This window comes from Rhinoderma darwinii, chromosome 13, assembly GCF_050947455.1.
Source record: "Rhinoderma darwinii isolate aRhiDar2 chromosome 13, aRhiDar2.hap1, whole genome shotgun sequence".
Taxonomy (NCBI): Eukaryota; Metazoa; Chordata; class Amphibia; order Anura; family Rhinodermatidae; genus Rhinoderma; species Rhinoderma darwinii.
In genome coordinates, this window is record NC_134699.1 from 31,952,444 (window position 1) to 31,972,975 (window position 20,532).

General features: G+C 43.1%; 1 protein-coding gene across 2 annotated transcripts in view; it reads right to left on the reverse strand.

Annotated features, from left to right (window-relative positions):
* Window positions 1–1,024: 1,024 nt before the first annotated feature.
* The window catches only part of GSS (glutathione synthetase), a 48,064-nt gene continuing 28,556 nt past the window's right edge, over window positions 1,025–20,532 (reverse strand). Inside the window, exons 7-13 of one of the 2 annotated variants that reach the window (XM_075846730.1) lie at window positions 20,303–20,383; window positions 12,987–13,064; window positions 12,776–12,842; window positions 5,593–5,787; window positions 4,502–4,583; window positions 3,702–3,891; window positions 1,025–2,277 (exon numbers count right to left, since the gene is read on the reverse strand). In XM_075846730.1, coding sequence (XP_075702845.1) covers window positions 2,154–2,277; window positions 3,702–3,891; window positions 4,502–4,583; window positions 5,593–5,787; window positions 12,776–12,842; window positions 12,987–13,064; window positions 20,303–20,383 — 817 coding nt within the window. In that variant the 3' untranslated portion in view covers window positions 1,025–2,153. Of the gene's footprint in view, window positions 2,278–2,307; window positions 2,528–3,701; window positions 3,892–4,501; window positions 4,584–5,592; window positions 5,788–12,775; window positions 12,843–12,986; window positions 13,065–20,302; window positions 20,384–20,532 lie in introns of those variants that run through there. The other variant, XM_075846731.1, reaches the window with a different exon arrangement.

Sequence of the window (20,532 nt, forward strand, 5' to 3'; positions counted from 1 at the left end):
TCCTCCTCCCCCCCCATCCCTCCTCCTCCCCCCCCCCCATCCCTCCTCCTCCCCCCCTATCCCTCCTCCTCCTCCTCCCCCCCCCCATCCCTCTCCCTCCCTCCCTCCTCCCCCCCCATCCCTCCTCCTCTCCCCCCCATCCCTCTCCCTCTCCCTCCTCCTCCCCATCCCTCTCCCCCATCCCTCTCCCTCCCCATCCCTCTCCCCCCATCCCTCTCCCTCCTCCTCCCCCCCATCCCTCTCCCTCCTCCCCCCCCATCCCTCTCCCTCCTCCTCCCCCCCATCCCTCTCCCTCTCCCTCCTCCTCCCCATCCCTCTCCCCCCATCCCTCTCCCTCCATCCCTCTCCCTCCTCCTCCCCCCCCATCCCTCCCCTCCTCCTCCACCCCTCTCCCTCCTCCTCCACCCCTCTCCCTCCTCCTCCACCCCTCTCCCTCCTCCTCCACCCCTCTCCCTCCTCCTCCACCCCTCTCCCTCCTCCTCCACCCCTCTCCCTCCTCCTCCACCCCTCTCCCTCCTCCTCCACCCCTCTCCCTCCTCCCCCCCTATCCCTCCTCCTCCCCCCCCCATCCCTATCCCTCCTCCTCCCCCCCCCATCCCTATCCCTCCTCCTCCTCATCCCCCCCATCCCTAGCCCTCCTCCTCCTCATCCCCCCCATCCCTTTCCCTCCTCCCCCCCCCATCCCTATCCCTCCTCCTCCCCCCATCCCTATCCCTCCTCCTCATTCTCCCCCTTCCATCCCCTATCCCTCTTCCTCCCCTATCCTCCAAATGGCGCTGGATGTCAATCGGCCGAAGACCTTCCATTTGGACTGTGTGGGAGCGGCGCATGCGCCGTTCCCAAACAAACAGCGTACACCATAGTGAATGGAACGGCTCCCGTTCGCATTCTCTATGGGGATGTATGTGCCGTATTCCATCTCTGTATGTGTCGTTAATCGACACATACAGAGATGAAAAAAAAAGCGGCAGCCCCCATAGAGAAGAAAAAGTTTGAAAAAAAAAGTAAAACACAAACACACAAATAAATAAAATTAATTTTAATAAAACACTAAAAGCAAATTGATATAAAAAATTTTTTTTTCGCGACACCCTTCCTTTAAAGGTGTGATTTTGAGAGTAGGCTGAAAAGCTTTTCATCAGTAAGGCTGGGTTCACACCTCGCAGTCAAAAGTCTGTTTTTCAGCGCATTTTGACCACGACGTGGGGAAACAGGTTAAATGGAAAGAGCACTAAACAGTTGTGTAGAGTGGTTGCTGGGACTGTAGATTGAAGCACATGTTGTCAGTCTTGTGTTCAAAATATGTTGCAAACTCCTCAGCGGAGATGAGATGTGGCAGGGGGAACAAAGTAGGGAGTCAAAATCATGTATCCGTTAAACAGATGCCATTATAGCATATGTCATGAACTCCCATTAACCTTTATATAACATATCCGTTAAACGTGTTCCATAATAGTATATGGGTGGCGAATGCCACTGTTAGGCAACCGTTTACCCATAGGCGATAATGGCATCTGTTTGACAGAGATTTTATGAAAAGCTCATGTCATATACATTTAGCGGATGCCATACAGTGGCATCTGTCACCCATAGGCTCATGTTAATAAAAAATAAAAGTACACTTTTTTTTTTTTTTTTTACTGGACTTTGTGGGATGGAATAGCATAGTCTACTATGCTATTCCATGATGATATTTTTTTTTTGCGGTTATACTGACTACTGCGTCCATCTCAAGAGACGAGGGGCAGTACTAGGCACAGCTGCTCATAAGGATGTGCCTATCCAAACAATGAAGAGGACGCAGCTCTCACAGGAGCGCCGCAACCCCTTAACTTGTGCTCATCAGGTCGGAATGATATCTTAAGGATAGGTCATCCATGTTATAGTCCTTGAGAACCCCTTTAAGTCGGAATAGGAAATATAAGGCGTGTGTGTACAATGAAAAATTCCTATTTTAGTTTATTATTATTATTGTACCTTCTATAACAAACTAGTCCTATATGACATTCATCGACAAATATAAATGTTCAGATGGAGGATGCCAAATAAAAGGCCAAGAGCTAGCAAGTAGGTCTTCAAGAACCAAGTTCCTCCAGTGTCCAGCATGAGGAGTTAGGCACATTGAGTGTTATAGGTCACATAGGATCCCTGTGTTAAACAAGGTAAGGATTGTCCAGGACTGCAACTCCAGCTGCCACGCCACCATCAGCATGTTCAGTGGCTTTTGTCCTAAGAAGGTGACCCACACATTCATTGAGGACTATCTCTTCACCTTGCCTAAAGTAAAAGCCAACAAGCGAAATTTTACATGGACGTCTTTCAATATTTAATAGCAGAACAAGACCAAAAATAATATACTAGACACAATAATAACAGCACACAAGATATTTCTCCAGCAGAGGTATTATTTCTTTTTCAGATTCCTGGACAGATTATGAAAGTGTTGCTTGGTAATAGGCCAGAACACTTGAGATCTCAGCAGTGCAGGGCCCCAAATAAAAACATCGGGGGTCAAACGAGGGCAACTCTAAGAATAATCAAAATTTTATGTTTTTGCACAGTTGTTATGCTTTACCTATTGCACGCATACACACTGAGTCACAATTTGGAGCAAAGAACACCCAACCCAGAGGAAGCCCAATAATAAACAACGTTTTACCAATAAAGAGTACTTGGTAGGGGTTTTGTAGCTTGGGCCTCAATCTGTTATATGTGTCTGTTTTCAGTAGGAGCCACTGTGCAAGGGGGCCCATTAATTTACTTTAAGTAAGACAACATTTAGCCCCACTGGCAGCACACTGTTGACCTTGAATGCTGCAGCAGTGGTTGCTGCCACCTGGGCTGCAAGAAAAAAAAGGGTACAGCTATCAGGGCATGCTGAGAGTTGTAGTTTTGCAGCAACTGGGGACTATTGCTATATAGAGCATGCTACATATTAAAGAATATGGAATGCGTGTAGAAATATTTGTGTGTGAATAACTCCATACAATAAAATTTGTATTCGGGCTCATTTTATAGCGGGGGCTACACGGTGACTTCGGCTGAAACACGGGTCGCGCGGCCAAAGATCACAGGGCCGCCCTGCCTGCATCACAAGTAATGAAAGTCAACGTGGCGGCGTTGTGACCCATGGGTTGCTGCGTCCTCGACTGTTGCAAGAAATCCGAACCTATTGGATTTTTTGCGACTGTCGGGTCGCAATGCAGCTTCATTGACTCATCACCTGCAATGCAGGCAGGGCGACACCGCAAACTTTGGCCACGCGACCCTTGTCACGGCTAAAGTCGCTGTGTAGTCCTAGCCGAAAGGGTGGTTTACCTTTAAACATCTTCTAACATGTCAGAAGTTGACATGAGTATGGGGAGGCCTTTGCCCTGAGACCCCCACCGATTGCTAGAACAAAAGGGGCTGCAGTTTATACAAGCACTTTACGCCTTCACCTTCAGACTTGGAGATCTAGAAATTGGCAGTTCAAATTCTCAAATATTAAGAATTATGTCAAATTCTGCAAAAATTAGCAGCTGAGTGATGTGCTAACAATAGACAATTCAAGCAAACAATAAAAGTGAAAAGAACTCCGCTCCTGCCATTTAGACATCAAAACTGGTAAAAGCAACAATTGCAATCCCAAAGACCTCTTTAAAAAATGCATTGGAAAAACTAAGTTGCTTGCAGCATACAATTGTCATTATGTCACTTACCTCACATAGACACCAAACATACCCAGCTCACTGATACATTCAGACACTTGCACTTTGCCATTGGCTCTCAGTAGACAGTTCGTTACTGGCTGAGGCTTGATCTTATCCATGAGTATGTAAGAAGTGCGCTCCTTGCTGTTTTTAACCCTTTCCAGCACTTCTTTGATTTCATGACCATAGATATTATTTCCTGATGAAAGAAATTAAAATACATGGTCAGAAACTGCTTAAACAAGAATTCCACTTAACAACTAAAAACTGATCGTCAACTACCGCAGAGTCTTACTAGGCTTGTGGGATGGTTTGGGTATTCCCCCTCCCACTCCTCCTGGCTCTCAGGACATAAAGGGACTATTAAATATTACACGCAGCAGCGACCATCATTGCCAGCAGGCCGTAATATGGAGCAAGCAGATAAGGAAATTTGTCCTCTCCGTAGAATATGTTCTGGGCATGGCTTGGCCTCAAGGACCCTGTGACGGACAGTCTGTATCTGGTGGAGGCTCTCTCATCCCTCACATGAAATAATGGGAAGGAGACACCCATTAATCTCAGAATCCCAACCGTAAAGGTCTCCCTGGAATCAACTAAGTTTTTTCCTCCACACAGTATTGAGGATTTGCAGAGCCCTAATTCTGAACAACCAACTGCTTGCTAGAAGAAAGCGGTAGAGTCCACCTTACTATACAAACTGTTTAGTTGTATACGTTATAATAATCCTACTCTGTGCCATTATATACTTTATGCGTGTTGTTAGATTTCATATCACATAAAACTAATGTGCAATCTGTGATATTCACCTCCGCCTTCTCTTTGTGGTTTTAATACATATTGTTCTGGATTCTCCAGTGCAATTTTCACAGTCTGGTCTCCTTCTTCACCCTGAATAAATAAAAAAGACATACAATTATAATAATCTACAGAAGTTTAAATATTGCAGAAGTCATGATTTACTTATCTATTAATAATACAGCACAAACCCCTAACAGTTTAGTAATATTTTTTGAAAATGCTACTAAAAAAAAAAAAAAAAAAGGGAAAAAGGCATGCAATGATAAACTGTAAGGCCCAATGCACACGACCGTAAAAAACCTCTGTTTTTGCGGACCGCAATTTCAGTCCGCAAAAACGGAGCCATTCACTTTCATTGAACACTGACACCTTTCCGTAGCACTACGGAAGGGTGTCCGTGCCGTGGAAATGTCTCGGGAATTATGGAACATGTCCGTTCTTTCGCATTTTGTGGGCCGTGCTCCCATACTTTGTATGGGAGCACGGCCCGAAAATGCGGCTGTCAGTCAGCGGCCGGCCGTGCCCGCAATCGCGGGCCGTGATTGTGGGCACAGTCGTGTGCATGGGGCCTGAGAGGCAGCATTCAGACGGGATAGTAATATGAAGTGTATTACTATAGGCCAAAATTCAGGGTTTAAAATCAATATACATTTCTCCACACTTCTTTCCTGCCATCTTAAGACCTCATGCACACTACAGTGTGTACTATGGCTCATAATACGGAGCACAAACCAGAAACGGTACTGCGGCCTCTTCATTCTAAATGAAGTTCAGTTTCACAGTTCAAGTTTTCCTCTAGAAGAACTGAATTCAGTGTCTATAGGAGAGAAATTGGATGTAGGGCATGCAATGGCACATGCTACAATTTATTTTATGCAGACTCCATGGAGATATGCAAAGCCCCAATGAAATTAAATGACCGAATAATAATCGCGATTCACGAATACCATATATGCTAGAGGTCTAATTTTGGAAGTGCATTTTAAAAAGAGTGGTGGAGAATTGGTGAGTATTGCTATTTCATACATAATGGATTTGGGTTGGGCACAACGTTTGTGTTTTCACCACTTTATATTTTACCATCTGAACATCCACGTACAATATCCAAAGAGTACAGGCCTGCGAAAGTCTCTCTGATTCGGGAAACAGCCTCTGGTTGGTCAGGCAAGAACTTTTCCAGTACTAGAGGGCGGCTCAACTCTTGTTGCACCTTCTTGGTACCGACCAGTTGGGTTGCTATGTCTGGGCATTTCACTGCTCTGGATCTCTCAATCATAAGACGAGCTTCCCAGGCCTAAACAAGTAGAAAAATTCCATTAGACCACATGTGACGGGCATTATTGTGATTCAATAAGATAATACCAGAGAAGTGCTCGCTTTTTTTCTTAATTTTTATAGACTTCCATGGAGAGGTCAGCGCACAAGCACAACCTATTGTCTATCGATGTGCACAGACAATGCGGTGGCCAGGAATCTATGAACAGGGGTCCCCCGTTTTCCCCAAAACTGAAAGTCCCTCAGATGGGACTCGCACCTATTAGGCATTCTTAGAAAGAGAATGCTCCTTTAATGCTTTATTGTTGAAATAAGGACTAGCTACCAAGAAAAAAAAGTTTTAAATATATGTCTTGTCGAGGTTAAGCAGTAATGGGTGAACTGACTAAGGCCCCATGCACACGACCATATTTTTCATCCATCCGTAAACACAGTCTGTAAATACGGATCTGTAGTCATTTATAGTCACCTGTAAATCATCCGCGTTTACAGAAGTGTCCGCAAATACTGTCCACAGTGCATGCGTAATACATTCGTATTAATGGATCCACAAAATAAAAAAAAAAGGGGAATCTTGGGTAATCCCCTGGCATTGTATAGAAACGCTTCCGTAACTACGGACAACTACGGATGCATATCTTCTATGGGGAGTAAGTGCTGTAATTCCGAAAGAAAAAAAAAGCACATGTTCTATCATTTCTACGGCATGTACACCCATCCGTAAAAATACGGAATGGTGTCCGTAGCCCATAGAAATGAATGGGTCCATAATTACGGTACGTAATTACGGATGAAAAATACGGTCGTGTGCATGGGGCCTCAAGATCACTGGGAGAAAATTCTGGAAGTTCCCACTACTTTATACATTGGATAAGACTAAACCAATGGATAAATAGCGTTAATTCATCCCTTCCCTACAAAAAAATAATTGGATTTACATGGCCCGCTGTGCTCCTGTCCATTCTTAAAGATTTGAGCTCCGCACGCTACTCACTACAGATTGATTGCCCCCCATTTCCAACTAAACTACACCAGTGTAGGAACTAGAGCCCCTTCCTTTTACACCTACACCCAGTCTAACCTCTGCGCTCTTTATCTGCATCGGAGAGTTTTACAGTACAATTTTTTCAGGACTCAACTCATTTTATTGATCTGTTATGTTATCCTGTTTTCAATTTTATCCCATAACTGAGATAACTTTATTACTTCTGTTGTGTCTCAGTCTAACAAACATTGAACTCCACAGGCGCGATGTCACAGCTCGCAACTGGACAGCATACAGAGAACCTCCCGTTTCATCACAGCAATGAAATGTAGTATAAGCCATACTATATGCATATTTAAAACTTTATTCCGATTTCTCAAAAATACTCAGAATTTCAGAAAACCCTTTTAACTTTTACCTGCTTTTTCCACAGTAAATGATTAAAAACACTTTCATCCTCAAACACCCCAATTATTAAAAAAGGAACTCGTGGCAAAAATAAAAATGCAACTTTACTTGCATTGTGGGACACTTCACACACCTCCAGAAGGCCTTATTAATACATGTGTCTGATTTGCGTCCACAAAAAACTGAACGTTTTTCATCCATATGAAGGTCTGCATCTGTGTGGATTCCGTCTCATCAGTTTTTGTCCTCTGCAAGCACATCCTGGTTTATTTTTTTCCTGTTTTTTTTCATTAACTGATCCGTTAAAACTGAACAGCCCACAGATGCCGTCCAAGTGCGGTCCGTTTTTTTTTCCACACACCCATATACTTTGGGAGTATGTGCGCACACAAACTCAAAAACGGCTGAAAATACAGAGCTGCTTTCAAGGGAAAACAGCTCCTGATTTTCAGACTTTAAGCCACTCGCGATTTTCGCAGCTTTAATACGGCCGCTTTTGGAGCGGTTTTTCTATAGAGTCTATGAAAAACGGCTCCAAAAACGGCTGAAGAAGTGACATCCAATTCTTTATCGTGGCCATTTTTTCATGCGGCCGTTTTGAAAAACATCCGCAAAAAACAAACAAACGTTTGTCGGAACAGAACGACGTTTTTCCCATTGAAATCAATGGGCAGATGTTTGGAGGCGCTCTGCTTCCTATTTTTCAGCCATTTTTCGGGACGTTTACGGCCCGAAAAACGTCCGAAAACACTACGTGTCAACATTCCCTAATAGGCAAGTCTAGTCTGCAGAAACGGACTAGAATAGGACATGCTGTAAGTTTCTCTTAATGGACACACACTCCTTTAAAAAAAAAAAATAAGATGGACGTGTGAATAACCCTAATTAAAATTGCATGGGTCAGTCTACGGTCTGTTTAAAAATACAGAACGTGGACGAGAAAAATGTTTGTGTGAATAGGGCCATCAGTCTTTTATTTAGTCAGTTGGACCCAAACTTTCAAAATCTGATGGCATGAGTGGCATGCATCAGGACATTCTGTGCATTGCTGGTAGCAGAGCAAATCATGACACGTCATGTGCTGCCCTTATAACTCTTAACCCCTTACCGACATTTGCCGTGACTTCCCGCAAATTGCCGTATCCATACGCCAAATTTTTGGCACCGGCTCAGAAGCTGAACCGGTGCCATCATCGCCGGATCTCAGCAGTATCTTACAGCTGACATCCGGCTATAATGACGGGGACCAAAATGAGCTTAGATCCCCGCCATTAACCCCTTAAGTGCAGCGCTCAAACGCGAGTTGGAACTTCAAGTCCCCTAGTGTATAAAAAGTATAAAAAAAAAAAAAAAAGAGTGAAAAAAAAAAAAGTTTGAAAACAATAAAAGTTTCAAGTAATAAAATAAAACACAAATCGCACTTTTTCTCTCATCAAGTCCTCTATTATTGAAAATTTTTTATAAACTATACGTATTTGGTATCGCCACGACCTGGTGTATCAAAATCTAATATTATTTATTGCACGTAGTGAACAGCGTAAAAAAAAATATGTAAAAAACTATACCAGAGTTTCTGTTTTTTGGTCACTGCCCTACAAATATTGGAATAAAAAGTGATCAAAAAGTCGCACGTATCCAAAAATGGTAGCTATAAAAGCTATAGCTCGTCTCGCAAAAAACAAGCCCTCATACAGCTCCGTCGACAAAAAAATTAAAAAGTTATGGTTCTCACAACTTGGCGACAGAAAAAATACATTCTTTTTACAAAAGTAATTTTATTGTGCAAAAAGTTGTAAAACATAAAAAAGTGCTATATATAAATTAAGTATCGCCGGAATCGTACCGACCCACAGAATAAAGTTAACATGTAATTTATAACGCATTGTGAACGCTGTATAAAAAAAAACTATGCCAGAATTGCGGTTTTTTGTTTACCTGGCCTCCCAAAAAAATAGGATAAAAGGTGATCAAAAAGTCACATGTACCCGAAAATGGTACCAATAATAACTACAGCTCGTCCGCAAAAAAAAGCCCTTATACCACTACGTCTATGAAAAAATAAAATTAGTTATGGCTCCAATAAGTCAAGAAATAAAAAATAAGCAGTTGTGCCGGCCCGAGGGGAACATTTCGTCTGTTTCAAGGGGCGATTTATCAAGGACCTAAAATTAGGGAACCAGGAAGGGGAGGGCCCAAACATCTCCGCTGGAAGCGATGGTGCCCATATTATACCAGGACAACACTTTTCCAGCAAAATTCCCCAAACTGCAAAGGTGCGGAGTGTTGACCAAAAGGGGCATAAGAAAGGACGCCATATATCAGTGCGACACCGGCCTGTGCAGAAAGGATTGCTTCACAGCGTAACACACATCTATGGATTTTATTGTTTTTTTACCCCATTATTATACCACCTGACTATGCCCCTGATTGTACTCCGCCCAGCCTACATGTACCCTCACATTATAAATGGAAACACCAGCAATACTCAAACAAATCTGCTACCAAACAAAATCCGTTCGTCAAAAGACAAATGGCGCTCCCTCCCATCTGAGCCCTACAGTGTGCCCAAACAGCAGTTTCCTTCCACATATATGGCATCATCATACCCGGGAGAACACTTAACAATTTTTGGGGTGTGTCTCCAGTGGCATAAGCTGGGCATGACAGATTTGCCACTAAAATGGCATATCTAGGGAAAAATATAAATATTTAATTTGCACCATCCGCAGCGTATTCAGTTAAGGAAAAGACCTGTGGGGTGAAAATGCTCACTACACCCCTTAATAAATGCCTTGAGGGGTGCAGTTTCCAAATGGGGTCACTTCTCAGGGGTTTCTTTTTATTATTTCACATCTGAGCCTCTGCAATTGTGAACCAATACTTTGTAAATCGCCAAATTAGGCCTCTATTTTGCATGGTACGCTTTCACTCATGAGCCCTGTCCAATGTCCAGGCAAAAGATTAGTGCCCCATGAAGGGTGTTTCATAAACCGGGAAACACTGCATAATAATTAGAGAGCTGTCTTGTTATGGTGGCACAAGCTGGGCTATTGGCATAGCTATGGAAAAAATCAAATTTTCACTCTGCAACATCAAGTGCACACTAATTTCTACAAAACACCTGCAGGGTTAACAGGCTTACTACACCACTAGGTAAATGCATTGAGGGGTGTCGTTTCCAAAATGGGGACACTTCTGGGGGGTTTCCACTGTTTTGGTCCCACAGGTGCCCAGAAACCAATCCAGCAAAATCTGCACTCCAAATGGCGCTCCTTCCCTTCTGAGCCCTGCCGTGTGCCAAAACAGCAGTTTATGACCACTTATGGGGTATTGCCATACTCGGGAGAAATTGCTTTACAAATGTCGGGTTCTTTTTTTCCTTTATTTAGCGCTAAATCTACGTCTTATTGAAGAAAAAGGATTGTTTTTATTTTCACTGCCCAATTCTAATAAATTCTATGAAACATCTATGGGGTCAAACTGCTTACTAAGACCCCTAGATTAATTCCTCATCGGGTGTAGTTTCCTAAATGGAGTCAAATTTTGGGTGTTTTCATTGTTTTGTCCCCTCAGGGGCTTTGCAAATGCGACATGGCCTCCGCAAACCATTCCTGCTAAATGTGATCTCCAAAAGCCAAATAGCGCTCTTTCCCTTCTAAGCCCTGCCATGTGTCCAAACAGCTGTTTATTACCACATATGGGGTATTGTTTTACTCGGGAGAAATTGCTTTACAAATTTTGCGGTGCTTTTTCTAATTCAGTCCTTGTGGAAATGAGAAAAAAATAGCTAAACCTACATTTTCTTTGAAAAAATTTGGATTTTAATCTTCACGGCCTACTTCCAATAATTTCTGTAAAAAACCTGTGGTCAAAATGCTCACTATACCCCTAGATAACTTCCTCAATGGGTGTAGTTTCCAAAATGGGGTCACTTGTGGGGGGAGGGGGAGTTTCCACTGTTTTGTCCCCTCAGGCTTTGTAAATGTGACATGGCCTCCGCAAACCATTCCTCTTAAATGTGAACTCCAAAAGCCAAATAGCGCTCTTTCCCTTCTAAGCCCTGCCGTGTGTCCAAACAGCCGTTTATTACCACATGTGGGATATTGTTTTACTCGGGAGAAGTTGCTTTACAAATGTTGTGGTGCTTTTTCTCATTTAGTCCTTGTGGAAATGAGAAAAAATTAGCTAAACCTACATTTTCTTTGAAAAAATGTGGATTTTAATTTTCACGGCCTACTTCCAATAATTTCTGTAAAAAACCTGTGCGGTCAAAATGCTCACTATACGCCTAGATAGTTTCCTTGAGGTGTGTAGTTTCCCAAATGGGGTCACTTTTGGGGGATTTCCACTGTTTTGGCACCGCAAGAGCCCTTCAAACCTGACATGGTGCCTAAAATATATAGCAATAAAAATAAGGCCCCAAAATCCACTAAGTGCTCCTTTGCTTCTGAGGCCGGTGCTTCAGTCCAGTAGAACGCTACGGCCACATGTGGGATATTTCCTAAAACTGCAGAACCTGGGCAATAAATATTGAGTTGCATTTCTCTGGTAAAACTTTGTGTTATAAAGAAAATTGGATTAAAAATTTATTTCTGCAAAAATATATGAAATTTGTAAATTTAACCTCTACTTTGCTTTAATTCCTGTGAAAAGTCTAAAGGGTTAAGACATTTTCTAAATGCTGTTTTGAATACTATGAGGGGTCAAGTTTTTAAAATGGGGTGACTTTTTGGGGGGTTTCTAATATATATAAGGCCCTCAAAGCCACTTCACAACTGAACTGGTCCCTGTAAAAATAGCCTTTTGAAATTTTCTTGAAAATGTGAGAAATAGCTGCTAATGTTCAAAGCCTTGTAACGTCCTAGAAAAATAGAAGGATGATCAAAAAACTATGCCAATCTAAAGTAGACATATGGGGGATGTTAGTTAGCAACAATTTTGTATGTTATAACTGTCTGTCTTATAAGCAGATACATTTAAGTTGAGAAAAATGCTAATTTTTGCCATTTTTCGCTAAATTTTGGTGTTTTCACAATTAAATACTGAATGTATCGGGCAAATTTTGGCAGTAACATAAAGTCCAATGTGTCAAGAGAAAACAATCTCAGAATCGCTTGGATAGGTAAAAGCATTCCGACGTTCTTACCACATAAAGTGAAACATGTCAGATTTGAAAAATGAGGCTCAGTAAGGAAGGTCAAAAGTAGCTAAAGAGGGAAGGGGTTAAAGGGCCTTGTTCACACCCTGCAGTTTTGGTGCAATTGAGAGGGTATTTTTTGTTTATTTTTTAAGGCAATACCAGGATTAGATCCAAAAAAAGAGGGGAGAAATATCAGTCTTCCCTTATACTATTTTGCGGATCAACTCATGGTTTAAAATAAAACAAATGCATCCAAAAGTGCAGTAAAACTATACGGTGTGTACAAGGCCTAAGAAATATACTCTCCAAAACAAGGGATCTCTTCCAGTGAACCAAATATTTCCAATTCACCACAAAATTAAATTTTTGCCTTTAGGTGCATTTCATGGAGTCCTCATGAAATTGAGAAAAGTGGAATATTTATAGACTGTGTAAGAAAAAAATCCAACTTTTTTTTCAGCTGAATATACAGACCTGCTCACTGTAATCTTGAGGCATGTATCCAGTTCTGAAATAGGCTACTGCAACTTCATATCCATCCCTAAAATAAATTTTCATGTTAGAATGCCTCAAGTATAAATAATCAATACGGGATAGAAAAAAAAAGCAATAAAGCATTAGGACCAAATGTTTTCACTTGACTTTGAACAAAAACTAGATAATAGAAGATAATAGAAACACTTACACACGTAGACATTTATCTTCATCCAAAGATCCCCTCTCATAGACATCTGTGAGACGTCTCCTAATCACTTTGATATTACTAGAAAAGAAAAATGCAACTGAAGTTGAGAGAACAAATCTAAACTATAAATGTGCAGCACTGCACGTCCCTGCCAGAAGAAGAGGAAGCAACATGTGAGCAGTCAATCACAAGTACTAACGTAGGACAGCAGCGGGGGGCGTGGCCTGACCGGCGAGGTGAGCACACGCACCTAGGCTGGGCTCCGGCTGTCCAGACTCCTTATCGGTATCCTGCTTCATCCTACTCATACAAGTTACGTCCTTACCTGTGCACATACCTTCTACTAGCCTGGACCTTTGCCTCGGCTCCGGAGTATGGTCATAATCAGACCTTCACCAGCCTCTCTAGCTCTGGAGCGGTTTGCACTCCAAAAGGACCAACATGGCGCCGACACCTAGTCTGCTAACCCAGAAACTTGAGCGGCCCGGCAGCCGAACCTGAGCTTACTTTGCAGCAAGTCACAGCACAGCCCCTACATGCCATAACGGCCTGTCAGGACATCCTCACTGGGAAAATCGAGCAGGTGAGGGTTGATCTGGGCCTTCTCAGGCCTGGCTTTCAAGCCCTAAGAGACGGCGCGTGGAGGACCAGTTTCCCCCTTTCTGCGAGGGTCGACTACCTGACTACAGCAGCAGCAGCCTGGCAATCTAAGGCAGTCAACCTGGAGAATCAGTTACGCTGCAACCATGTAGGGATTATCGGCTTACCTGAACATGTGGAGGGCCGACCAGAAAAATTAGCTGAAAGATGGCTTCAAGAGGTATTTGGGACCACGGCCATGTCATTTGCCTTCGTGGACGAAAGAGCTCATCGGGTCCCCACTAGACCCCTACCCCCATGGGCCCCTCCACGCCCTTTCCTTATGCGACTTCTCAACTGCCGTGATCGAGACCAGATCCTCTCGCTGATGTGAGAGAAGGGTCCGATTACAGTAGATGGATCTGGGGTATGCTTCTTTCCCAATTTTTCAGTGGAATTGTAAAAGAAACGAGCTACCTTCATGTCTGTTTGAAACTCCTGCTGCAGCATCGTCCCGGATGGATGGGCTCCGTCGCTCCCCACGTCGTAGAGATCTGGTTGCATAATTGTGGATACACCGTCCATCTTCTCAATTTGTTGATACTGTACATAGTCTGCACCCTCTGCTGATACCTACCCAGCGAACTGACGACATACATCCTGCACTGTTCGGGGGATAGTAATATTCTGCTCCGTGGCTGCTAGTTAGTGTAACCCACTATTCTGGCTTGCTCGGGGACACAAGCCTACCATGTTGGGGACTAGTGTAGGTGGGATGGAAAATTTTTGGCTTCGGTTCCATGAGGCCCATTTGTTTGATGTTTTTTTTTAGCCTACTTTACCTTGATGTACTATGACCTTACTCCTGTGGTTGCTCTATATGATGGTCTTCTCCTGCTTTAATCATTTGCCTCTGAGTGATTATGGCTAATGCATTGTTAAAATGACTAATATGGAACGTAAGGGGTATGAATGATCCGTTGAAAAGAAACCTAGTATTCGCCTTCAAAATTACAGTCCAGATGTGGTTTGCCTCTTGGAAACACATCTTATGCCACAGCACTATGTCGCCCTCCGGCGTAGATGGGTGGGTTGGATGCTCCATTCCTCCCACTCAATTTCCTCCCGGGGGGGTTTCTGTATTAATCCGTAGAGGTCTGCGATTGGTGGTGGGTGAGGTGAAGGCGGACCCTGTGGGCCAGTTCATTTTTTTTAGCCTGCACGATTCACGACTGCAACCTTGTTTTTGTTTATATACAACCCGCCACAGGCAGATTTTAGTATATGGAGACAGGCATTTTTGTTTTCTCTAAATCACCCTAACCATTTAATTATCTGTGCTGGGGATTTCAATTTACTCATCGACCCCTTCATAGACTGCCTCTCTCGATCCCCAGCTCCGGATACCCCTCAGGGTCCTACCGCCTTGAGCCGGTGGATTGAGAGGACTGGCTGGGTTGATGCCTGCCGCTCTCTGAATCCCCCCACCAGAAGTTATACTTGCTATTCTCGCACACACAATTCGCTATCGCGTATTTATAATGCCTTTTTGTCACCCCAAGCCATTTTGCGCCTTTTCCGATATTCGGCTGCTGCCTCTGGGTCTCTCTAATCATACCCCCCCAATTGCTGGCTCTACATGTGGCTCCCCCTATCTCACCCCCACCATGGATTATACATCCTTTCTGGCTCTCGCAGTTTCCGGAGCCGGATAGGATTTCTGACCAGCTGTCCACCTTTTTTTACATCTAACCATGGCTCACCAGTCTCCCCCTCTACCTGGGATGTGGCCAAGGCATACCTTAAATCCTCTGTATAATTTGTTAAGAAATCCACTAATGCTGCGGAGGAAGACCTGTGTGAGTCGGTGCATAGTGCTGAGGAGACATACAGCTCAGACCCCACAGACCCTAATCTGTCATCCTGGCGCTCCCTACAGAGATCTTACGCTCAACTTTTGGCTGTTAAAGCAAAACGCAGATGCAGAAAGAGAGGGGATTTGAATTGGGTAATCAATCAGCTAAGTTGCTTGCCTTTCTTACTAGGGACCAGAGGGCACTCCTGCCGTTATCTCCGTACTGGATACTAGAGGGGAGGTCTATCGTTTGGTTTTGTCTATTGCTCAATCTTTCCATGAGTTTTATTCCTCCCTTTACACCTCCAGGTTGCAAACATCTGATTCCGAAATATGTGCCTATCTTGATGGCGTTGTTTTCCCCAGGATAGATGAGGCACGAGTAGCTCTGCTAGAGAAACCTATAACCAACGGGGAAATCATAACGGCACTTATGGCTCCCCCTTCTGGTAAGGCCCCAGGTCCAGACGGCCTCCCACCAGATATCTATAAAAGTATGCTAAAGAATTGACTCCCCATCTCCTAGCCATGTTCCAAACTAGTTATGAGGGTGGGGTTCTCCCGCAGTCTCTCGACGAGGCTTCTATCATAGTTATTCCCAAACAAAGCAAAGACCCCCAAGATTGTGGATCGTATAGACCAATTTCTCTATTGAACTGTGATTGTATATTACTTGCTAAAGGATTGGCACTTTGCCTGAATACTGTAATACTATCTATCATACACCCGTACCAGACTGGTTTCATGCCAGGAAAATCCACATCCATTAACATGCGCCGAGTTCTCATACAAAATTTTGTAAAACATGATGTGATGGGTGACAGAGTGTTAGTGTCCCTTGGCGCGGCCAAAATCTTTGATTCCTTGGAATGGAGGTTCCTATGGACATGTCTGGAGGCCTTTGGATTCGGGCCCCAATTTATTAGATGGGTTCGCTTACTATATGTATCCCCGGAGGCCAGGATTCTCACCAACGGCCACCTTTCGCTTTCCTTCCGCTTGGGAAGGGGAACTAGGCAGGGGTGCCCCCTATCCCCCACTTTATTTGCTATAGCTATAGAGGCGCTCGCCATTCAGCTCCGAGCCTCCTTGGATATTAAACGTCTGACTAGAAATGGGGTTGAATCCTGACTCGCTCTTTATGCTCACGACCGCATCCTGTTTCTTTGTGAGGGTATGTTCACACGGCCTATTTACGGACGTAAATCGGGCGTTTTTGCCCCGAATTACGCCCGAAAATAGCGCCTCAATAGCGCTGACAAACATCTGCCCATTGAAAGCAATGGGCAGACGTTTGTCTGACAACAAGAGGCGTATATTTACGCGCCGCTGTCAAATAACGGCGCGTAAATAGACGCCCGCGTCAAAGAAGTGACCTGTCACTTCTTTGGCCGTAATTAGAGCCGTTATTCATTGACTCCAATGAATAGCAGCGCTAATTACGGCCGTAATTGACGCGGCGTTCAAGCGCCTGCACATGCCGGTACGGCTGAAATTACGGGGATGTTTTCAGGCTGAAACATCCCCGTAATTTCAGCCGTTACGGACCCCCGCCGTGTGAACATACCCTTATTGGGACCGATCCCTATGGGCTGCGACCCGGCTGATTGAGGAGTTTGGCTCCTATTCCGGCCTGCTCATCAATCGGGATAAGTCAGCCCTTTACCCTATTGATGCGGATCTGATGATCCAACTGTCCTGTAGGTACCTCAACCCTCATTTTCAACTTCACTTCACTCTCGCCTATAGCTAGCACATCCCAAATTTATAATTATAGCACTAGATTCCATGATAGTTGCCCTCCTCCAGCCAAATTACGCTGGTTACAGCACATCCCATCCCTGACAGAGGAGGAATGGGGATAGGCGCTGGGCCCTCACCTTTTGGTTTCCCCTGCAACCACAAACAGTCTCTCCCAGCTAAATATCACCCATCAGATATACTTAACACCAATTCATCTACGTAGAGCGGGACGGACGCCTCCCATCGCCATAGATGTGTGGCTGATGATGCCGATTCTTGGAACCTTATCTGGGAGTGGCCTCAGGTGAATAGGCTCTGGGCTGCGATAGTCCGTATTATCAACTCCTTTTCAATAGCTCCCATTATGTTAGACTCTAAATCCTGTTTGCTGGGATGAAGGAGCATGGTTTCCCCATCAGTGGATATTTCTAAGGGAAGCCTTATTCATGGCACGTAAGGCTATTGCCATAAGGTGGATGGCTCCTGCTGCCCCTGAGACATCCCAATGAACAAGCCTTGATTAACAACATGCTGCCCTTTGGCAGTCATTTTACATAACAGGGGATGTCCGACTAAATTTGACAAAATTTGGGCTGCATGGTGTGCCTTGGCTGATACCTTGAATCTGACTTCCTAGTTGAGAGGTTGCCTTAATTACTGTCTAGTTGCAATGTGGATGTTTTTGTGTTGGATCACTGCTCCGAGCCCTCTGTGTTAAGTGTCTCCAAACCTTATTGGTCCTGTACTGCTGACTATTCATTCTGATGTTTTGATATTCTGTTAGTACATGATATGTCCTTTTGCTGACTGTTCTGATTCATGATCCATGCATGCTTGATTATCTATGTACGATACTTCTAATGCAACTGCTGCATTCTAAAAGTCATAAGCTATGTTTGCCTGATTATGAATACGAATATTATTTCTTGTACCTTGTCATGAATATATTTGAAATAAAGTGAATAAAAATAAAATAAAAAAAAAAGACAGTAGTAATGACAAAGTGTTTTGTTTTTTTAAAGACTATATACAACTTTGTAGGTTTTTTATTATTATATGTATGTTTTAGGTGTTTTAAAACATCTTTTAAATTGACATTAAAAATGTTCATTTATTTTTCAGATGCAGCCGACCCACTCTCAGCCGAGCAGTCAGTTCACTACAGGATACATAGAAGCTTCATCTGAAAAACCGTTGCGGCAATTTCAAAAAATGTTTATAAGCACCGAAAACATACATTTAGTAAACTAAAAAAAAAAAAAAAAAAGCCTACAAAAGGTGTCCATAGACTAAGTTAAAGAGGCTCTGTCACCACATTATAAGTGCCGTATCTCCTACATAAGGAGATGGGCACTATAATATAGGTGACAGCAGTGCTTTTTATTTAATAAAACGATCTATTTTCACCACTTTATTAGAGATTTTAGATTTATGCTAATGAGTTGCTTAATGCCCAAGTGGGCGTATTTTTACTTTAGACCAAGTGGGCGTTGTACAGGAGTGTATGACGCTGACCAAATCAGTGACCAATCAGCGTCATGCACTCCTCTCCATTCATTTAGGCAGCGCATAGCGATCTAACACATTAACGATACTGAAGTGTTTAGACAGTGAATAGACATTCCACGGGATGTCTATTCACAATCTGTGCACTTCGTTACTCTGTCTGTGGTAGTTACAGCAGAGCAAAGCGTAATCTCGTTGCAATCGGTCATTTACCGCGTAATCTCGCGAGATTACGCTTCCTCTGCTGTAACTACCACAGACAGAGTAACGAAGTGCAGAGATTGTGAATAGACATCCCGTGGAATGTCTATTCACTGTCTAAACACTTCAGTATTGTTAATGTGTTAGTATAAGACAGCGCATAGCAATCTAAAAGGATCCCTATGCGCTGCCTAAATGAATGGAGAGGACTGCATGACGCTGATTGGTCACTGATTTGGTCAGCGTCATACACTCCTGTACAACGCCCACTTGGTCTAAAGTAAAAATATGCCCACTTGGGCATTAAGCAACTCATTAGCATAAATCTAAAAAAACACTAATAAAGTGGTGAAAATAGATTGTTTTATTAAATAAAAAGCATTACTGTCACCTACATTATAGCGCCGATCTCCTTATGTAGGAGATACGGCACTTATAATGTGGTGACAGAGTCTAAGTGGCAACTGAGGCAGAGTACTGTATATTAGTCCTAGTTTCTGCAGAACATGTAATATATGTCTCAACTACTGCAAACCATGTTTTAGCAGAGGAAGAGGGTACTTTATTCAACTAACATAAAGCTACCTATTCATCTTCAAAAACAGGTTCTGTGGAAGCAGAAGTGTATTATAAAGAATAATTTAAACTCTACTACACATTACAAGGAATATTAGGAGTCACCTCCGAGTTCTGTAATCTGTGTAATAACATAAGATTTTAGCTAATGCGCTTTTGTCAAATCACTAAACTCTCTACAGTAAGGGATTATCCCATTTATTAATAATTATTATAACATGGAGTTGGCTTACAAAACAGACAACTGTCACAAAACTAGTGACATGCCTGACAGAGAAGCCGGCCCATTGTGAGCATTCAAGGGATAGGAAGTCTGCAAATACTTCCCAGCAAAAATTACCCAGGATGCTGCTAATAATGTAACAAGGGGGTCTAAAGTCACAAATTGGCACTAGGGGATATCCATTTTTTATTTCGCTACGGGACACAAAAGGAAACAAGGAAAATGCTCCCTGTCGGTGCTTATCTTTGAAAAAAAACTAAAAGATCTGACAGATTAAAATTTGACCTGTTGATCTGTCAGGTGACTGGTCTGGTTAGACCCCAAAGACACAAGACATGAAATCCCTTAACAAAAGAGACCATGCATGATGGACTGTAAAAGCGACTACTTCATAATAATCGTTGTCCAGTATGGTTTGCCACACACAAAGATTTACCTCGAATAACATGAGCAGTCGGAGACCGATTTGTGATTCAGCAAATTTTTCATGAATAATTGCTTTCTCATGGTATGAAATATCAACTTTCCCAGTATATACTTCACAGGCAAATGTCTGCCGGTCACTTATAGTATTACAGACGGAACCGTTATTGTTAAATTTATAGCCATCTGTCATCAGATTACACTTATTACCTGCTCCACAACTCATTCTCAATGTAACGGTGATCAAAAATGTTCCTCTGTACATTCTCAACCAAAAACATGACAACAGCCCTGAAAAGAAAAATAATCATATATTAACAGTAGAAACTAGAGGAGCCTAAGTTAGTTAACACATTACACACATAATGGAAACAATATATAAAAACGTACAGGGTACAGTGACAATTGCAACTGCATCTCCCACCAGAAGTTTAAAGAGG